Source organism: Syzygium oleosum, unplaced genomic scaffold (assembly GCF_021117445.2).
Source record: "Syzygium oleosum isolate NSW1041296 unplaced genomic scaffold, Sole_v2.1 Sole_v2.24, whole genome shotgun sequence".
NCBI lineage: Eukaryota > Viridiplantae > Streptophyta > Magnoliopsida > Myrtales > Myrtaceae > Syzygium > Syzygium oleosum.
The window spans coordinates 5,767,619-5,786,155 of record NW_026607508.1 but is presented as its reverse complement, the minus strand read 5'-3'; the positions used below and the strand labels follow the sequence as shown (position 1 = coordinate 5,786,155).

General features: G+C 38.7%; 2 protein-coding genes across 4 annotated transcripts; one reads left to right on the top strand and one right to left on the bottom strand.

Annotated features, from left to right (window-relative positions):
* The first annotated feature begins 8,013 nt into the window (after positions 1–8,013).
* LOC130134864 (uncharacterized) lies at positions 8,014–10,370 on the top strand. 3 transcript variants are annotated; one of them, XR_008814379.1, is made up of 3 exons: positions 8,014–8,498; positions 8,592–8,666; positions 9,938–10,370. XR_008814379.1 is itself a non-coding variant. In XM_056302629.1 (2 exons), exons 1-2 carry the CDS (start codon positions 8,364–8,366, stop codon positions 10,136–10,138), a joined length of 336 nt encoding a protein of 111 aa, XP_056158604.1. In that variant the 5' UTR covers positions 8,232–8,363; the 3' UTR covers positions 10,139–10,370. The 3 variants fall into 3 exon arrangements, 1 of the variants encoding a protein (XP_056158604.1); XR_008814378.1 differs by having other exon boundaries at positions 9,914–10,370; XM_056302629.1 differs by lacking the exon at positions 8,592–8,666 and having other exon boundaries at positions 8,232–8,498.
* Positions 10,371–14,513: 4,143 nt separating this feature from the next.
* LOC115684164 (tyrosine decarboxylase-like) lies at positions 14,514–16,373 on the bottom strand. The gene has a single exon (XM_030608864.2). It carries the CDS (start codon positions 16,270–16,272, stop codon positions 14,686–14,688), a length of 1,587 nt encoding a protein of 528 aa, XP_030464724.2. The 5' UTR covers positions 16,273–16,373; the 3' UTR covers positions 14,514–14,685.
* Between the last annotated feature and the right edge of the window lie 2,164 nt (positions 16,374–18,537).

Below are 18,537 nucleotides of genomic sequence, written 5' to 3'. Positions count from 1 at the left end.
CGGATGCAACTTCCAAATAGCCAGATCCAAAGGAGATTGAGGACTGGGATCGGATTAATCGGATAGCAAAGGGTTTGATCCAGCTTTGTCTTGAAGATTCCATTCTGACGAACGTGATGAACGAACCTACAGGCAGGGATTTATGGCAGAAACTGGAGTCACTGTATCAAAGTAAGTCGCTGGTAAATAAGTTGTTCTTAAGGAAGAAACTATATAATCTTCGGATGCACGAGGGCGATTCGTTTTCTACACATCTGTATAACTTTAACACATTGATAGGTCAACTCGTATCAATCGGTGTTAAGTTCCAGGATGATGATAAGGCGATAACACTACTCTGTTCACTGCCGGATTCATGGGATAACCTAATTGTGGTAATCGGTGGTGGGGACAAGGAATTGTCGTATGATAATGTGTGTTCGGCCTTGTTATCAGAGGAGACACGAAGAAAAGGGTTAGGGAATTCTAGTAAAGAGGCGCTGGCTGCTAGGGGTAGGCCAGCAGAGAAGGGTCTAAATCGGAGAGGGTCCAGATCCAAATCTCATGGACGATCGAAGAGTAGGGAGATGAGGGTACAGTGCTGGAGATGTCAAGAGTGGGGCCATGTGAAACGAGATTGTAAAAACAAGCTCGTTTCTAAGAAAGAAGCCGAATCATCCTCGGGAAAGAAGGAGGACGAGACAGGAGATATGTATGTGGTTGCCGCATGTATAAACCAATAAAAATTATTGTTGTTTAAATGTTTATAGTTAGAGAATATTCAATAAAAATTTCACAACACAAGCTATTCTTCAAATTGCATCAATATTATTTTAAATTGTGTATTTATCACATGTTAAATATGTTATACTTCGAAATATGCATCTTATTTATCCAACAAGATATACTTCTCCTTCTAACTAAATCTATAATTACTAAAATAAATTATGTATGAGAATATACTTATATACCATATTGTCAAATTTAAAATTAATTAGAGATAAAAATCAAAAAAGATAAACCTCTCGAAAGGATAATGATAGTAGTAATTTTCAAAACATCTCGTCTCTTTTTAAATTTTTTTCCAAGTTTAAAAACAATGACAGAAAAAAGTTGAAAGAGATAAATATAGGATAATATATTTGAGATGCTTACTTTTTAACAATTTTGTTTTTTGAAATTCAAACTCAATCAAAGAAAAAAGTCCGGAGAAAGCAAATGAATAAACCAAAGTGTATTGGTCGAACATGAGACGCATGGCAAAACTATGCCCTATGCTCTTGCCATGTGACAATCATAGAAGTAAAGTGAAGTGTCAATAAACTATTTTATTGAAAGAGATAGATATTGGAGAATACATTTGAGATACTTTCTCTTCATTCGTTTTATCCTTTGAAATTCAACTCAATAAGAAGATAAAAACATGGAGATAATAATCAATAAACCAATGTTTATAGGATGGCAAGGCACAGAGACAAAGTGAATTGCCGCATGGCAATCATAGGAGCAAATACTTTCCCAGCTTTAACCTAATGTTTATTAGAGACCTTATGGAAGGATGAAAATATGAGAAGATGAGCGAACTCATGAACTTTTCCTCCTATTGTGCCTTCATGCAACTGGATGACTTCCGCACACAAATTGCTGGTCAGGGCTCTTACTACTCATTTTTATAAATGTTACGAAATTCATAGTTTGGTTTTTTATTTAATATGAAACACTTGGCACGTTTCAAAATAGAAAAATATTGACACTTGAAATTTGTATATGATTTTTTTACACATAAAATAATTGTGCTTATTTTCAAAATTTGAAGAATAATTCGTAATAAAAATAATAAGTAACTTTTTTTACATTCTTTGTGTTGCGAGTCAACTAAAAAAATCATTTTTGAGTTTAATTGTCAATATATAAATATCATTTCAATTTAAAAGCCTATTAAAATTTGAGATAAATTCCCATGTTACAAAAGAGTTTAATCGTCAAAATAAACAAGTGCCCCTTCAGACTCATCAACAAATTTCAAATAGAAATCAATAATTCAAATAGAAATAAATGATGAGTAAACAATACTTCAAAATTCTATTTGTATCCCATTAATAGAATGCTATTGCATATTCTTCATACTCGCTCTGATAAAAACAGGTTCATGTCGCATAGCTCGACTAATATCAAATCCATTACATAAATAAAGGATGAAAACAAAAAGGAAACTGTGCAACCACGAGCTCTTCAACAGAATGAGGCCATAACACACCATAGAAAATCCAGAAATTGGTCATCTTCATGTGTGGAAATCAGCTAGTAAGAAGAAACAGAGACATGGACTTCATTAGAGCTTATGAAATTTTGTCAAACATCATTTAATGTTAAATAATGCCAATGAAAAAAGTTACATATCTCGCTTGAAAGTTTTAAACTGAAAGTTTTGCTATATAGATGTATCGGGAAAAAATAAAAATAAAAAAGGAGATTTTGAATTTTATTAGCTTCTTCACAAATTTAATTTTGTTTTATTTTAGAGTATGTGGGATTTTCCGCATTTTGGTGTCATATTCTTCAAATGTCACTTTTGTTCAATCTTTGAGTGGCTAAGGCTGCACATGGCAACCATTCTGTGCCCGGAAACAGATTCTGGTCAGAAATGATTCTTTTTTATTCTGTGCCCCGGAACTGATTCTGAGTATTTGAAGGCGTTTGGTAACGGTCCAAAATTTCTATTCCTGAAATAGTAAAAGAACATAAATGCGTTTGGTAACGGCATAAAATTTCTTTTTATTAATAATATTTTAATAACATTTTAAATATTTTAATATTTCTTTCTTTTCTTTTTTTCTTCTCCTCCTTCTTGGCCATGGCCGGTAAAATATTTTTTAATTAATAATACTTTTATTAAAAATAAATTTTTTTATTTTTTTGGCCATGGCCGGTAAAAAATTTTCTTATAAATAATTTTTTAAAAACATATTTTACTAAAAAATATTTTTATTGAAAATATTTTTTACTTTTTTTTTCGCCATGGCCGGTAAAATATTTTTTTATAAATATTTTTTTATTAATAATATTTTAATAAAAAATATTTTTATTGAAAATATTTTTTTTATTTTTTTTTGCCGTGGCCTGGTCGCTGGCCATGGCCAATAAAATATTTTTTTATTAAAATATTTTAATAAAAAATATTTTTATTGAAAATATTTTTTTTTATTTTTTTCGCCATGGCCGGTAAAATTTTTTTTATTAATAATATTTTTTTTATTTTTTTCGCCATGGCCGGTAAAAAAAAAATTATTAATAATATTTTTTTTATTTTTTTCGCCATGACCTGGTCGCTGGCCATGGCCGGTAAAATTTTTTTATTCATAATATTTTTTATTAAAATATTTTAATCTCGCTTAGATACTGCGAGGTGGCTCTCATACGGACATTAGAAATTTATATTAAAAACCAAGAAAAGAAGAAGAAAAAATTGATTCTCATTTTTGTTCCCAGAATCAAGAAGCTACTTTTTTTTTATTCTTGATTCTGCTCCAAAACTGATTCTGGGCACAAATTTGTGCCCATAATCAAAAAATTAAACAAACGGATTTCTATTCCCAAACTGATTCTGGGAACAAAAGAACATAATCAAATACTATTTGGTAAGTTGCCATGCGTAGCCTAAGTTAAGCTAGAGATTATCTCTTTTTTATTGATTAAATCTTTGAACAGTTGATGCCATCTCCGATCATCATGAGATCTTGTTCTCAACAATTAACACATACTCTTAAACACCGGTAGTGACGTACATCCGGAAGTTTTGATCCAAAAAAAACCTGTATCATGAAGTACTCCTTTGTGCTGTTGGTATCGTTTGGAGCCTTCACCACCACGTAGTTAATGCTTAATGGTTGCGGAGTTCCGGTCCTAGGATTCTAATTTAACAGGTTCTTCCGAATTGTTGAGAAAATTCGGATGAAGAAATTTTAACCCATCTGTTCTAATGCCCACTACACACTTATGTTTGGCAATATTGTGTCCATGAAACCACTGACGATAGAGCTCAATTGTTTTTCAATGATAATGATATTTACAGGAACATTTAACACACCCAAAACTTGACCTACACAAATGCTTGCAGGTTGTACGGTCCAAATCGAGTTGGCACAGAAGGCAAAAGGAGCTGAGCGGAACTACAGCAATGAGAAAATGGTGGTTCGGCAGGGGAGTACGAAAATACTTTCCTGAATCCGGATTCACCTGGACCGATGTCGGCTATCATTATGTGAAGTCCTCGTGATTGATGCCCACAATGTATATGGGTTATGGACTAGGATCCATGTAAGACTTAACCAGATCATGGAACTTGATAAGATGCCCGGTTTGTAAAAGCGCACATTTCATCAATCAAACTTGCAGGATTTTTTAATCGGAATAACAATTTGGTCATCAAAATTGAGAACGTAGAGACAACATTATTGGGTCCAGTTCAGGCAAATTCAGCCTACAGACCATGATGTCAAACAGAACCGAGATCGAAAAATTAGGCATCGACCTGAACCCCATCTTTTCCGTCGGTTTCATCCTATTGTTTCATGCTTCGCTCAATAGCCTACTCCATTCTCAATGAAGAGATTTGCCTGGTAGTGCAAACGGATTCCGTCTCCTTCGAGAACCCCTGCCTCCGCAATGCCTACGTCGCCCTCCAAGCCTTGAAGCAGGCCATCATCTCCAACCCCAACAACTTTCCACCAACTGGGTCGGCCCCTCCTCGGCATCTTCTGCTGCTCCTCCGTCGCTGGCATCAACCTCAACCATGGTGACATTTCCGTGTGCAAATCTCGAAATCGCTTTAGTGCCAAAATTTTTCTTCATGATGACCAAAAAAAGTGATTCTAAGATTTCACATTAACACCCACCATTGCTTGCTTTCCGTCACCGGTCACCGGAGACACAAGATTCACGACCGAGAGAACCACAATAGAGAGCCCCAAAACATGCACCACTAACCTCACGAAAAAAAAAAAAAAACCCTCTCTCGAAGAGTTCGAGAAGTTTCATCATCGGCAATCCATCTCCATCACTTTCTGAACGTCGTAGTCGTCGATGATCGAGCTGTTCACTGCCTCCGCGTCTCGCTGACCGCACCTCTGTTCTGCCCTATTTTTCTAATCAGAGAGACCGAGGTGCTTTGCGTTTGCTCGATCCTTCTTTGCCGACGCCTCCAGGACATCAGCTCTTTGATCGCCGTTTGTGACCAACAATCGCACCTTCGAGGCCATCTCCACCACCACACGCGAGTCTTCTGTTCTGCCCTGCTTCTCGGTCAAGGATTATGAAGTGCCTCGAGCTCGTTCATTACTCCCTCGCTAGCTTTGATCTCTGTCGTCCACACTTCCAGGAGCTTCTTTTTCCAACTACATTACCAACCGTGACTAGGATTTGCTTGCCCTCAGTTCTGATAAGGAAGACACCCGGATGTCATCTTCTCCGCTAAGACCAAGCGCTCATGTTCGAATCTGTTTTATTGAGTAGTCCATCGAGTTGGAAATCTGCATTGGTTCATCAAGTTGTCCATCTGCATTGGGGGCAAATCGAAAAGGTTTCGATTTGGGGTTGTGGTCGATTTAGGGTTTTCAATTTGGGAATTTCCTTGTGAGTTACACTTTAGGGTTTATATTTTGGGGCAAAACACGTAGACGACGTCGTTTTGGTCTATATATGGGCACGCCAACAAGCCACGTCAAACGAAGATATCAATAAAAAAAAAGGCCACATTTGATTTTTTAGCAACTCAAATTGGAGTTGATATTTAAGTGATCGTTTTTTTTAAATGGCACTTAAGTGATCCAAAAAAAAATTTTAGCACTAAAGTGAACGCCATACAAAATTTTTGCCACTTCTAGTGTCCTTATCATCCCTATATATGACATATGCGTGTTATTTTTATGATTTTCTTAAAAGAGGAAACTAACTAAAATATGAGATTACCTAATTTAAATTAAGAAATAATTTAGATTAAATCCTACTCTAAATTAACAAATTTCCTAAATTACTACATGGCTCCGAGATATGCAATTCTAAACTAGGAAACTAATACATCTTAACATGTAATGCAAATTTCTTTTTTGTATTTTTCATAATATGAGCATTTACTAAATTAATAACATGCAATATAACAAACACATATAATTGCTCACCTCAACCCAAAATAGGAAACGAACGTAATCGATAACCTGATCTTAATTCTTAAAAGATCAAATTCTCTATTATATGCAGAACTCAAAACGGGAAATTTACTCATTTGGATATGCCTAAAAATCTCAAACAAAACACTTTAGAACAAAATTAACTCAAATTAGGCAATTCTCACAAAAAAAAAGAATTAGGCAATTTGAATATATTAATTGAATATGGTTTTGGCAATTACCTAGATAAGAACTTTGAATCAAAAAAGGGACCAGCGGTGATGGGCGGCAACGCAAAGAGGATCGATGGCGTAGGACTTGCAGTGATGAAGCACGGCGGCATTGAGGTTTGTCGCGTGAAGATTGGTGACGGCAAGGGGCTGCCACAGCTTCTGACGGTGCGGCAAGGCAATGCTGCTCGAGTTGAGGCTCGTGGGACCGACGTTAAGGCTCGCAGTGGGGCCGAACGGAGGCGCAGCTGGACTCCACCATTGCTGCTCGTGGCTGGAGGAGACCGCAGCCGTTGGTGTCGCGACAAGGTGGAGGTCGCGGGGGCTGAAGGTTTATGGCAGCAATGAAGATGGCGTTGGAACCTTGCTATATCGTTGCAGAGTCCGCCGAGAAACCTGGCAAAACGCCAGAAGTTGACTGGCAGCGAGGTTGCATGGCTGCAGTTAAGCTTGGAAATGTTTCGTTGATGTTCGAGCTGCGATGGTCCCAATGTCGCTGAAGCTGTGAACGTCGATGACAGGAGTCATAAGGCGCTGGGCGTGAGCTTATGAAAGTTGTGCTTGCCGGACACACGCGACGAGGACAGGAACCTAGGCGTGATGACAGTGGGAAGCTCGTTGGAGGCTGGGCTAAATTCACTGACGCTCAGAGAAGAGGTGGCGTGCTGGAGGTGACGATGGCCGCAGGAGCTTGTTTTATATTTTCTCTAGATCCTTCTTTTTCGGTTAATACCGTGAAAAATCTCAAATTTGGTCCATTGACGAATTTCTCTCGAACTAATTTTTTGATTATCAAAAAGGCCAAACTGGTACACTTGTGACAAATTACCCTAAACTAATTTTTTGATCATCAAAAACCCTAAACCGGCACATTTGTGATAAATTTACACTCCGTTAAATTGGATTAATACCACGAAAAATCACAAACTTGTACATCTATGACAAACTGAGGGTTAAACCCCAAACTGGTACGCCCATCAATTGTTACGTGTCATCCAACGCAAAAATTTGACAGTAAAATTTAACGGAAACTAACGGAGGGTAAAATTATCACAAGTGTATCAGTTTGAGATTTTAATGATCAAAAAATTAGTTTATGGTAAATTTATCACAAATGTACCGGTTTTGAGTTTTTCGTGGTATCAACCCTTCTTCTTTTGTTTCTTTGCCATAAATTATCTTTTGCCCCTTCTTCAATTCTTGCTCTCCCACTACAAAAAAATATGGATTTTGCCACGGAAATTTGCGACGGAGAATTTTTCGTCGCTAATTTGAGACGAAATTTGCTACGGATTTTTTTTTCCGTCGCAAATTTACGCAAAAAAAAAATACGGAAAAAAAATCCGTTGCAAATTTGCGACGGAAAAAAAATCCGTCGCAAATTTGCGACGGAAAAGAAAATCCGTCCCAATTTGCTACGGATAAAAAAAATCAGTCGCAAGCTCCCCGCCAATCTCTCAAATCTGCCCGCCCTCACTGCAGTTTTTCTCTCTCTCTCTCTGCTATTCCTCAGAAACCCCCCCCGCTTCGCCAAACACCTCTCCGTCGCTCCCTCCTCCCCTCCGCCAGCCATGATGGCCACCCTCACCGCCGCCGCCATTACCTCCTCCTCCGTCGCCATACGCCCGTTCTGCGCCCACCAGCCCTCCCTAGCCTCGCCCTAGATCTGGGCGAGGTCGAGCGGCCTCGCCCATGGCCGCCGCTCGACCTCGCCCATGGCTGCTCGACCTCGCCGTCGCCCAGATCTGGGCGACGGCGAGCGGTGGCCATGGGCGAGGCCGGGATTCGGTGCTTCGTTGCCGAGGGCCGCCAGCGGGGGACTGGTTGATTGCGTGGTGGTCGGGGGCAGGATCGGCGGGCTCTGCATCGCCGCGCGGAGCCCATTCTTCGGGACCGCGTTCGCGGAGAGCGAGAGCGGGGCGAGGCTCGAATCGGCGTGAGTTCTTTCTTGGGTGTTCTTCCTTTTTTTTTTCTGGGGAAAAGGAAGAAAATGGAGAGGAGCACGCCAGTGAGGAAGCCTCACACTTCGACTTCAGATCTGCTCACGTGGTCGGAGACTCCGCCTCCCCACGATTCGGTCGCACCCGGTTCGGCTTCCTCTCGCTCCAATGCTCGCTCTCACCAGGTGCGGCGTTCGCTATCACCTTCTGCCTTTTTTTTTTTGATCTTCTTGGGCTTTCCTTTTTTAACGGGTTGTTCTGGGGGATGATGCTGTTAGCCTTCGGATGGGATCAGCAAGGTGGTGTTTGGAGGTCCAAGTGACTGCAGAGAAATCTGAGAATTTGAACAAATGGTTAGATCTGCTCTTCTTGGTTTTTTTCCCCTCTCCCTATTTGTTGATGACGTTTTGTGTTTTTTCCCCTTAAATGCAATGTTTCATTTGGCGGAATGGGTCGCCACCGTTTTACCTATTTGTCCGCATTCTCTCCATGTTCTCCAATGCTTTGGATTTTCTTTCTTTAGAAATTATGGTTGGATTGTGTAATATAGGTTCAATGTGGATGTGTAGTGATCGATCTGCGGGGAATGAGGGCAGAAACTTTGAATCCAACATGATAATCTTTACCACCTTCATTTAAATTACAAAAGAAGGGAAATCTTTTTGGGGGTGGCTGTTGATGGAGTAATCTTGGTCAATTGGGTGGATCTTAGAACTTCAGATGCCTTGGTAGGTCGAGCTTGCTCATCTTCCTTGGCCTTAGAAGTCTGGTTGGCCTCTTGAGCTTGATTCTATTGCAAGCCCTCATGTCTAATTGAGATAGTCCAGTCATTCCCCTTCCATTCGATGGCTCTTCAATTAATAGTAATTAGATGGACAGCGTAAGTTCCTTAGATGTCCAGGTTCGAGAAGTAAACATTTCTTTGGCCACTATCATATGGGGCTCCTTCAATGTCTGCTGAACTTCTGCGGTCATGAAAATGCCGATTTGATCATCCCATTGACAATCTACCGAACTCTGATGTAGATACAATTGTAATAGGTGCTTAGCTGATGTGAACTTATTTTTGATGTCTTTTCAATTTGCGTATGTGAAATATGTTATTGACATGTGAAAGCTCTAGTCCATGTAAGAGTAGGTTGTTCTTAGTCCATTCATGGAAAGGAGATGGCATTTTGCTGAGGATTGATAAGTCACAAATAGTGCATCATCAACATCCTTCTAAAAAGTGCTGCAATAGAAACAATTGTTTGTTGCTAGATTAGGAAAAGGTTCAATCCATGGATAACATGTACATACAGAAAAGTCATTACATATACAATTACAAATACATGCACTCACAAACATGTCCATCTAAAAGGGCAGTTACTTGGCTATCTATCTTTTTTTGTACACATATAGAATGGGGATGAATATTTGGCAGAAATGCACATGCACCCACACAAAGGCGCACAAGCATGCATGTTTGGTTGTGGGCACGCTCTCATACACATGTGACCTTTTTATATCCTCCTTGTCAAGAGAGTTACATAAGCTTTCATAATGCCTTTGCACTTGGACTCCGCTTATTGTGGCTTTTTCCTTGTCTTCTTCTTCATAGAATAGTGCTTTTGTAATCTTCTAGGAAGTCTTGTTCTGCCTACAAGTTGAAAGAAATCACCGGAAGCACCACGACAGGGCCCCCGACGTGGTCGTCACCGAGGCCAGGGACCGCGTCAAAGAGTTTTATATGTTTGAGATTATTGGTATAGACGGAGGAGCATCAAAGAGTTGCAGAAGATGCTTCACAGATGCAACGAGCAGCTCCGACAGTTTAGTCATGTAAACAAGAAAGCACTTGATTAGTACGTGAACTTCACAGAGCAAAGGAAGTGAGCTTCTCACATGGACCGTGTCTTTAGTTTTGTTCGGTATTTATATGATGGAGATTGTCGCTAAAAGCCGGATATTCTTTTTTGATTCATTTCTGTCGTCATTGTTTATTGTGCAAGATTAGTTATTATGCAAGATTATTTATTCTCTCATTATGTGTACTATAAAGAAAAATATTTATGTCATTCTTGTGGAAAATGTAGATAAATGTATTTCATTTTCATATTATTATAATATTTTGATGTTATTAAGTGCTTAATCAATGTTAAATATAAATTTCAGAAATTAATTTTGCTTTTAATTAAGTTTAAAATCGAAAAATAAAATAAATGATTTTATCGTACGATCACAAATTATAAAAGTTCGTTACAAAAATAAAATTTCGTTGCTAATTTCGTCCTTAAACGATATTCGTCGCAGAGTTTGTCGCTAAAGAATTAATAAAAAATCATTGCTAAATTTGTTCATGAATAATGTTCATGGCAAAAATCAAAATTTTTCGTGACAAATTTGCGACGAATTTTGCCACGAGTAAGTTTGTCGCAAATTACAAAAAAAAAAATTCGCGCCAAATTAGCGACAAATTTTGCGACGGAAAAATAAATCCGTCGCAATTTTTGTGACGAAAAATTTTTGCGACGAAATTTGCGACGAATTATTTGCGACGAACTTTGCAACGAATTATTTGCGACGAATTTTTTTTCCGTCGCAAATTTGCGACGGAAATTGAAATTTTCCGTCGCAAAAATTTGTGACGACCTAGTAGCGACAGAATTTTTTCCGTCGCTAAATTCTGCGCAAAATCGATTTGCGACGGATTTTTGCAATTTTTTCGTCGCAAAAAGCATGTTTTTTTGTAGTGTCCAAAATAGCCAAGATTTTCCCCTCAAGAATTGGCAATAATAACACTCTACTTTCCTGTTGTTCTTTAACCGAGATTCCAACCCTTCATGCTGACAATTATATCCATCCCCATGTGTTAACCAAGTATAAGCACATTTAATCTTCGATTAAATTGAAATGGGCGTGGCCGAAATCATCAAGGGGACCAGGCTTGTGTGGGCTTGATGAGTTTAGGGCTTCCCTGCTTGAGTCCACTAATTTCAGTCCAATTTAAAACGCAACTCATGTGCACCTTCTTAAAATGCATATTAATTATATTCTCGTTTAGGGGTCCGGATCGACCCATTTCCTATGCAATGAATGACTAAACGAGTCGTCAAAATTTAGGTGTCAACACATAGTCTATAATAACCAACATAATTAATATTTGGGTTAATATCACAAAAAACTCCAAACTGGTAGATCCGTGACAATTTTACCCCAAATTAATTTTTTGATCACCAAAAACCCTAAACTGGTACACATGTGATAAGTTTACCCTCAGCTTGTTTCCATTAAATTTTACTGCTAAATTGCTTTGTTAAATGACATGCGGCAGTTAACTGATGTGCTAGTTTTATGTTTTATCCTCCATTTGTCATAAGTGGACCGGTTTGTGATTTTTTTGTGGTATTAATCCAATTTAACGAAAACTAACAGAGAGTAATTTTGTCACAAATGTACCAGTTTAGGGTTTTTAGTGGTAAAAAATTTAGTTTGGGGTAAAATTATCACAGGTGTACAAGTTTAGGGTTTTTCGTGATATTAACCCTTAATATTTCAAATGAATTTACTTATCGCGGTTTATCAACCATACTTTAACTTCTTGCAATAGCCTCCGGTGCATGCGAAAACACGACATAACAATGCTCAAATATATATTTTAATTAAATGTAAACAACTTAAATGGGTCTTAAATGGGTTAGTTATTTAATAAGTTTTAAGTTAGTAATAAATGGACAAGTCATTTTTTAATTATTTTAATTTTCTAATCTTTCATTTTTTTATATTTTTTTCTTTCTTTTCCTTTTTTTCTAGGAAATCCGGCAAAGGTCGCCTACTGGTCGTCAGTCAATGGCCCTCGCCGGCCGGTCGCCAATCACCGATCTCTGGCCGGTGCCGATCGTCACCGGTTGTCAATGGCCGACGGTCAGCGGTCGCCAGTCATCGTCGGTTGTCATCAGGCGCAGAAGAAAAAAGAAAAGAAAAGAATATAAAATATTAAAAAATCATAATTTTTATTTAAATTATAAAAATTATCCAGTGTTTTAGCAATATACATATTTTTTAAAAAATTATAAGATTTATTTTTTTCTAAATTGAATTTAATATTAAAGTCTTTAGCAAAACGGATCGGGTTGGGGTCAAGTCAGGTTGGTTTGGGTTGCTATATTTGCACTACATGAATATGAGTCAAAATGAGTTAAATAGGTCAATATAGGTTAATATGGGTCGGACCATTTTCGACCTAACCCACCCGTTGGACACGCCTACTTAAATGTTTGGCAACAATCGTCAAATTATTGTGTTGCATTGAAAAAGCGAAGGCAATTGAAGGTACTATACAAGTGTTGCTTATTAAATTTAGAAAAAAAAAAGTGTTGCTCATTAAAAGAAGAAGGGAAAATTCCAAAAAGAGACCCGAAGTGGAGTCATTTTCTCAAATAGGGGCCTGAAGTGGACTTTGTTTCAAATAAGGACCTAAAGGAGAGCCGGTCGCACTTCGGCGACCTCTTCGCCGGCAACTACTTGGACAGATCCGGCGATGAATCCGACGCCGGTCAAGAAGTGCTTGGAAAGACCCGGCAACGGTGGTGAACGAGGTCGTGCGTATGGTGGAGGAGGATTAGGGTTGTCTCCGAAGGTAACAAAGAAGACGGGAAGAACAGATTTTTTATTTTTAGGGACGATAACTTTAAATTATGATTTCTTTTTGGACAAAAGTGCCCTTGTTCCGTTCGCTGGAAAATTCACTTGCTCGCCGACCGGTGAACATTTGGCCAATCGGAGGGCTCAGGCCCTTATTTGAGACTCATCAGCCACTTTGGGCCCTTATTTGAGACTCATCAGCTATTTCAAGTCCTTATTTGAAACAAAGTTCACTTCATGCCCCTATTTGAGAAAATAACTCCACTTCGGGTCCCTTTTTGAAATTGTCCCAAAGGAGAATTGCCTAATGCCGAAATAGTGTTGCCCTATCTTTAGCCAATGACCTCATAATCAACCCCTTGAAAAATGTTGCCCGGAGCTTTTAAGCAACACTTCTAAGGCTGCGTTTGGTAACTGTGATAAAAGTCAGCATATGATAAAATTTATCTCATCTCGTATTTTGTTCCTGTTCAAGATAGGATAAAGTCATATACAAAGAGGATATAGCCCAAATAAAAATATCCCATAAGAGAGGAATGATAAAGGTAAATAGAATTTCTTATATATATGGCATCAAAGCTATTTTCTCGAATAACAAACTTCTTAAATTAAAAAATAAAATAATAATTACATATAAAATTATATTTGCATTCTAATATAAAAGAATTCAAAATAACAAAAAAGTAACATATAATTTTCTTTTTTTATTTATTCCTAATTTATTTATATATTTAAATTTCTATTATGTTATATATATATGTATATATATTAAGTATATTTATCACATATTTTAGCTATGTTAGTATAGTTTATTATTTAATTACATTTGATTAAGGAATGATGGAAAGGAATAAAAAATAAAAAATAAGAGAGGAAAATAATTAAAAAATAAGTAAATAAAAATGAAGTAGAAGGAATCCTTACCTTACCAAAAAAAAAAATGAAGTAGAAGAAGCCCAATTTTAAATGAACAAAAACTTGAAAGGAATATTTTGAACTCAGTATGTCTTCTTCTTCTCCATATCTCTAGTTCATGTTGAAGCTTTACGACCCTTATGCAGTTCTTTGTTCACATCGAAACTCTACGAAAACGATCAGAGAGTCAACGCTCCTTCTCCTTTGTAACTCTTTCGTTCATGTTAGAGGTCGACGAAAGCAGCAAAAGAGTCGAAACTCCTCTTTTCCGTGACTCTATGGTTCATATTAAAGTTTCGTGAACGTGGTGAGAGAGTCAAAACACTATACTTATCGGAATCGTGACATTGAATAATCGTGTTTTCTCTCTTTTACTAGATTTTGCGTTCTCTAATTGATATATTTCATTGATGTCGCTTAGCCCGTTTACATTTCTTGTCATTGTCGAACTTGGAGCTTTGGAATGCTACAATGAGCCCCTTTTTTTTCTGTTTTAGATGTAAATTGTATAATAATTATGAATTAATTGATGGATATTATTTCCGTTTGTGCTTTTGTGACTTCTTTAGAAGTGAATCATGAGAAATTCTTATCATCTTGTTTGTGCATTTTCAGGTTCGTTTACATTGACATGCCACATACCAAACAATAAATTTGATAGGATATAAAAATATCCGATTTTATTACTGCGATTCATCAAACAGTGGACAAAATATAGTAAAATCTCAGGATTTCATATCTTATCCTTTTCAGTCCTATCTTAGCTAAAAATTCATATGACCAAACACAACATAAAGGATTGTGCAACAAAATTTGGGCACTGCAGGAGGCCAGTTATGCGGAGTGTTGCTCACTCCCTGGCATGCATGATAGAGAATTTGCATGTTCTTGCACCACCTTCCAAGCCATGATCACGTGCCTCTCTCTCACCAAAGTCGCCCCGACGGCGAACCGTAACACATAAACTCCTCCAACTACCGTATGACTCATGAAGACCCGTCCCGAAGCATTAATAGCGTGAAGCAATTGCGCATTGAGTCTGTTCACCTCGTTTAATTTCCATGCTTCACCATGTCCGTTTTCGACCGCATGGCCATTGGACGTGCCAGAGACCACCGAAGGACGAATCCTGAAACAAACCAGCCCGAAATTTCTCGGGAAAACAACTTCGAATCGGCGATCTTCCTCCACAAGCTCTTCGAAGAGCTTCGCCAATCGGCAATGGTTCCTTATGTGGCTCCTCAGGTTCTGCACGCCATAGCTCCGGAGTACAAGCCACAGCTTCAATGACCTGAACCTCCTACTGAGAGAAAGTTGCCAATCTGCGTAGTCAATAACTCGTTTTGTCTCAGTTGCCTCATTCTTGAGGTACTCGGGGGCTGTCGACAAGGACTTCACGAGGGCATTTGGGTCTTTCACCCAGAGGCAGCAGCAATCGAGAGGGGTCAGAAGCCACTTGTGTGCATTGAAGCTGAATGAATCTGCAAACTCCACGCCATTGATGAATTTCCTGTACTCCGGGCATATACACGAGGCTCCCGCATATGCCGCATCGACGTGGACCCACATGCCGAACTCGCTCGCGACTTTGCATAGAGGTGCCAGCGGGTCGACCGCTGCGAATGAAGTTGTCCCGACCGTGGCGCATAAGTACAACGGAATTAACCCCGCATCGATGTCCGAACGGATTGCCTTCCCTAGCGAGTCCGGGGACAAGCCGAACAAGGTCGACCTTGTCGTCTTTAAGGCCCGGAAGTTCCGCGGGTCTATTCCCGCGACCCGGGCAGCTTTCTGGAATGAGCAATTCGTTTGGTCTGACCCGTAGACAACGAGCTTCACGATGGAATCATGTCCCAACCTCCTCAGGACCCTATCTCTCGCAGCAGTGACAGTGCAAATGATGGCTTCGGTGGTGTTCCCTTCAATGACTCCCCCGCCATTCCCCGAAAAGAGGAATGGCCTTGGCAAGTCCAGCATTTTCCCGAGCCAGTCCATGACTAGGCTCTCAAGCTCGGTCGCAGCGGGGGACGAGACCCAGTTAAATCCTGCCACGTTGAACCCTGCGCAAAGCATCTCGCCGAGGATCGCTGCAGTGCTAGTGTTGGTCTGGAAGTAGGCGAAGAAATTGGGGCTCTGCCAATGAGTCAAGCCCGGGACTATGTGCCGGTGCACATCGTCGAGTATGGCCTCCATGGGTTCTTCATCCTGCGGGGCGGAACTCGGGAGGCGTTCGGAAAGATACCCCGGCTCGACTCGGCTAAGAACTGGATTTTTTTCAATGTTCTCGTAGTACTTGGCTAGGAAATCAACGACCATGTGTCCTTGACGCCTGAACTCTCCAAGATCGAGAGGGTTCATCGCAATCTCATTGCCGACGACGTTTTCGAGCAGGTGCTCGCAATCGCATTGAAGGCTGTCCATAATGTAGTTGCAATTGTAGCTTGGAGATGGGAGCGAAATGAAGTGGGTTTGCTGCCAATGCTTTTGTTTAGCTGCGTTCGAGATGATCACTTTTCGTGCACGCGGCTTGATATATATAGACGGGTGATTTTTGTACATGGGTCAAGGGCTCTGCCCAAGAGTATAAGGATCCATTTGTTTCGCGAAAAATGAGTGATTTGGAAAAAAAATTCCAAAATATGATCGATTTAATCGCTTACAAAAATGAATGAACAGAAAAAAAAAAAAAATTCCAACCGTAGTGAGGCCTGCATAATTTAATGGCTCAGATTCATCGAGTTCATAAACTGGCGGGCTATTCAAGAATTTTTCGTGAGATTGAGATGGGAATAGCGCGCTCTTTTTTTTTTGTCCATCCTTTTTGGCTAAGCAAAATATAGCCTAATTGAATGGAAAATGACACAAATAATCCTTAAACTTTAGCCTAATATACAATGTTGTCCCTGAACTTTTAATTTGTTCTGTGTGGTCCCTGAACTTTAACTCAATGTGCAATGCAGTTCATGAACTTTTAATTTATTCAATGTCGTCAATTTAGTCCTTGAACTACATGAAAATGTTTAATATAGTTATTCCATTAATTTAAGTGCAAGGACTTTATTAAACATTTTCATATAAATTAATAGACTACATTAAACATGTACCAAAAGTTCAGGGACGATATTGAACAAATTAAAAGTTCAGGAATCATATCGAACATTAGGCTAAAATCCAGGGACCACATTGGCCAAATTAAAAGTTCAGGGCCCACATTATACGTTGAGGTAAAGTTTAGGGACTGTTTGCGTCATTATCCCTAATGAAATCAAGTCAACTTACAAAAAACTAACGTGTCAGGAAACCCCACCGACAGGAAAAGGGTAGGAACCGGCCAAAGAAAAGGGCAAAACAAAATAATGCAGATCAGAAGAGAGCAAGGACAGGTTGAAGAGAGCAATTTCACGTGAAAAGTATGCATTTGAAGAGATGCTCGTGCTACACTGAGAAAATAACTCTGTGAACGCAATGTTTATTTTCCCATAAAAGACAGGTGCGATCTACACCTCAACCGGGTAACCTGTTAACCCCGTTTCCGTGAAAATTGTTGTCCGGTACTCGACAGCTGGCAGAAGGAAAATCCCTCGAAATGGGAAAGGAACAATGGCACAAACAGCTTGAACTCTAGCCCAATATGCAATGTGATCCTTAAATTTTTAATTTGTCTAATGTAGTTTTTGAACTTTAGCCTGATGTTCAATGTGATTTATGGACTTTGTTCAATATAGTTCATGAACTATATGAAAATGTTCAATGTAGTCCTTCTATTAATTCAAGTTCGGGACTATATCAAACATTTTCATATAGTTCAGGAACTAAATTGAACAAGTACCGAAAGTTCATGGATAACATTGAACAAATTAAAATTTCAAAGATCACATAACACGTTGGATTAATGTTCAGGGACCACATTGAACAAATTAAAAGTTAAGGGACCGCATTGCATATTGGATCAAAATTCAGGGATTGTTTGTGTCATAATGGGAAAAGATGCTTTAGGACCTAATCAAATAGAAGAATTCAAAGAAAATTTGTGAATGAGCATATGCATATTAAGTCCATAATACCCGATCCTATTCCATTTCATATGATTAAGTAGTGAATGGATGATTAAGTATTTTTCGTGAAAATAAAATGATAATTAGTACTCGTTAAAGCTGAAAATAAAATAAAAGAAAGTATGTAGATGGATATAAGTTAATGAATTACATTCGGTATCTTTTTCCTTGTACTTTCAGGCTATGTCCACCGTTCTTCCGGTGGTCCATCTCTTACAATTGAAATATGTCGTTGAAACGGTACTGTTATAAGGGTTAATATCACGAAAAATTTTAAACTGGTACACCTATGACAAATTTACCCCAAACTAATTTTTTTACCACAAAAAACCCGAAACCGGTACACTTGTGACAAATTTACCATCTGTTAGTTTCCGTTAAATTGGATTAATACCTCAAAAAATCACAAACTGATACACCTGTGACAAACGGATAATAAAACTCAAAATCAATACATCCGTCAACTGCCGTGTGTCATATAACAAAGCAAGTTAATGGTAAAATTTGATGGAAACTAATGGAGAATAAATTTGTCATAGGTATACCAGTTTGAGGTTTTTCGTAATCAAAAAATTAGTTTTGGGTAAATCTATCACGGATTTACTAGTTTGGGGCCGTGGTATTAAACCTT

Coding starts and splice junctions, on each gene's coding strand:
- LOC130134864 (XM_056302629.1), top strand. CDS start 8,364: ATGGAGAGGAGCACGCCAGTGAGGAAGCCTCACACTTCGACTTCAGAT. Junction 8,499..9,937: donor CCAATGCTCGCTCTCACCAG/GTGCGGCGTTCG, acceptor GTAATCTTCTAG/GAAGTCTTGTTCTGCCTACA.
- LOC115684164 (XM_030608864.2), bottom strand. CDS start 16,272: ATGGACAGCCTTCAATGCGATTGCGAGCACCTGCTCGAAAACGTCGTC.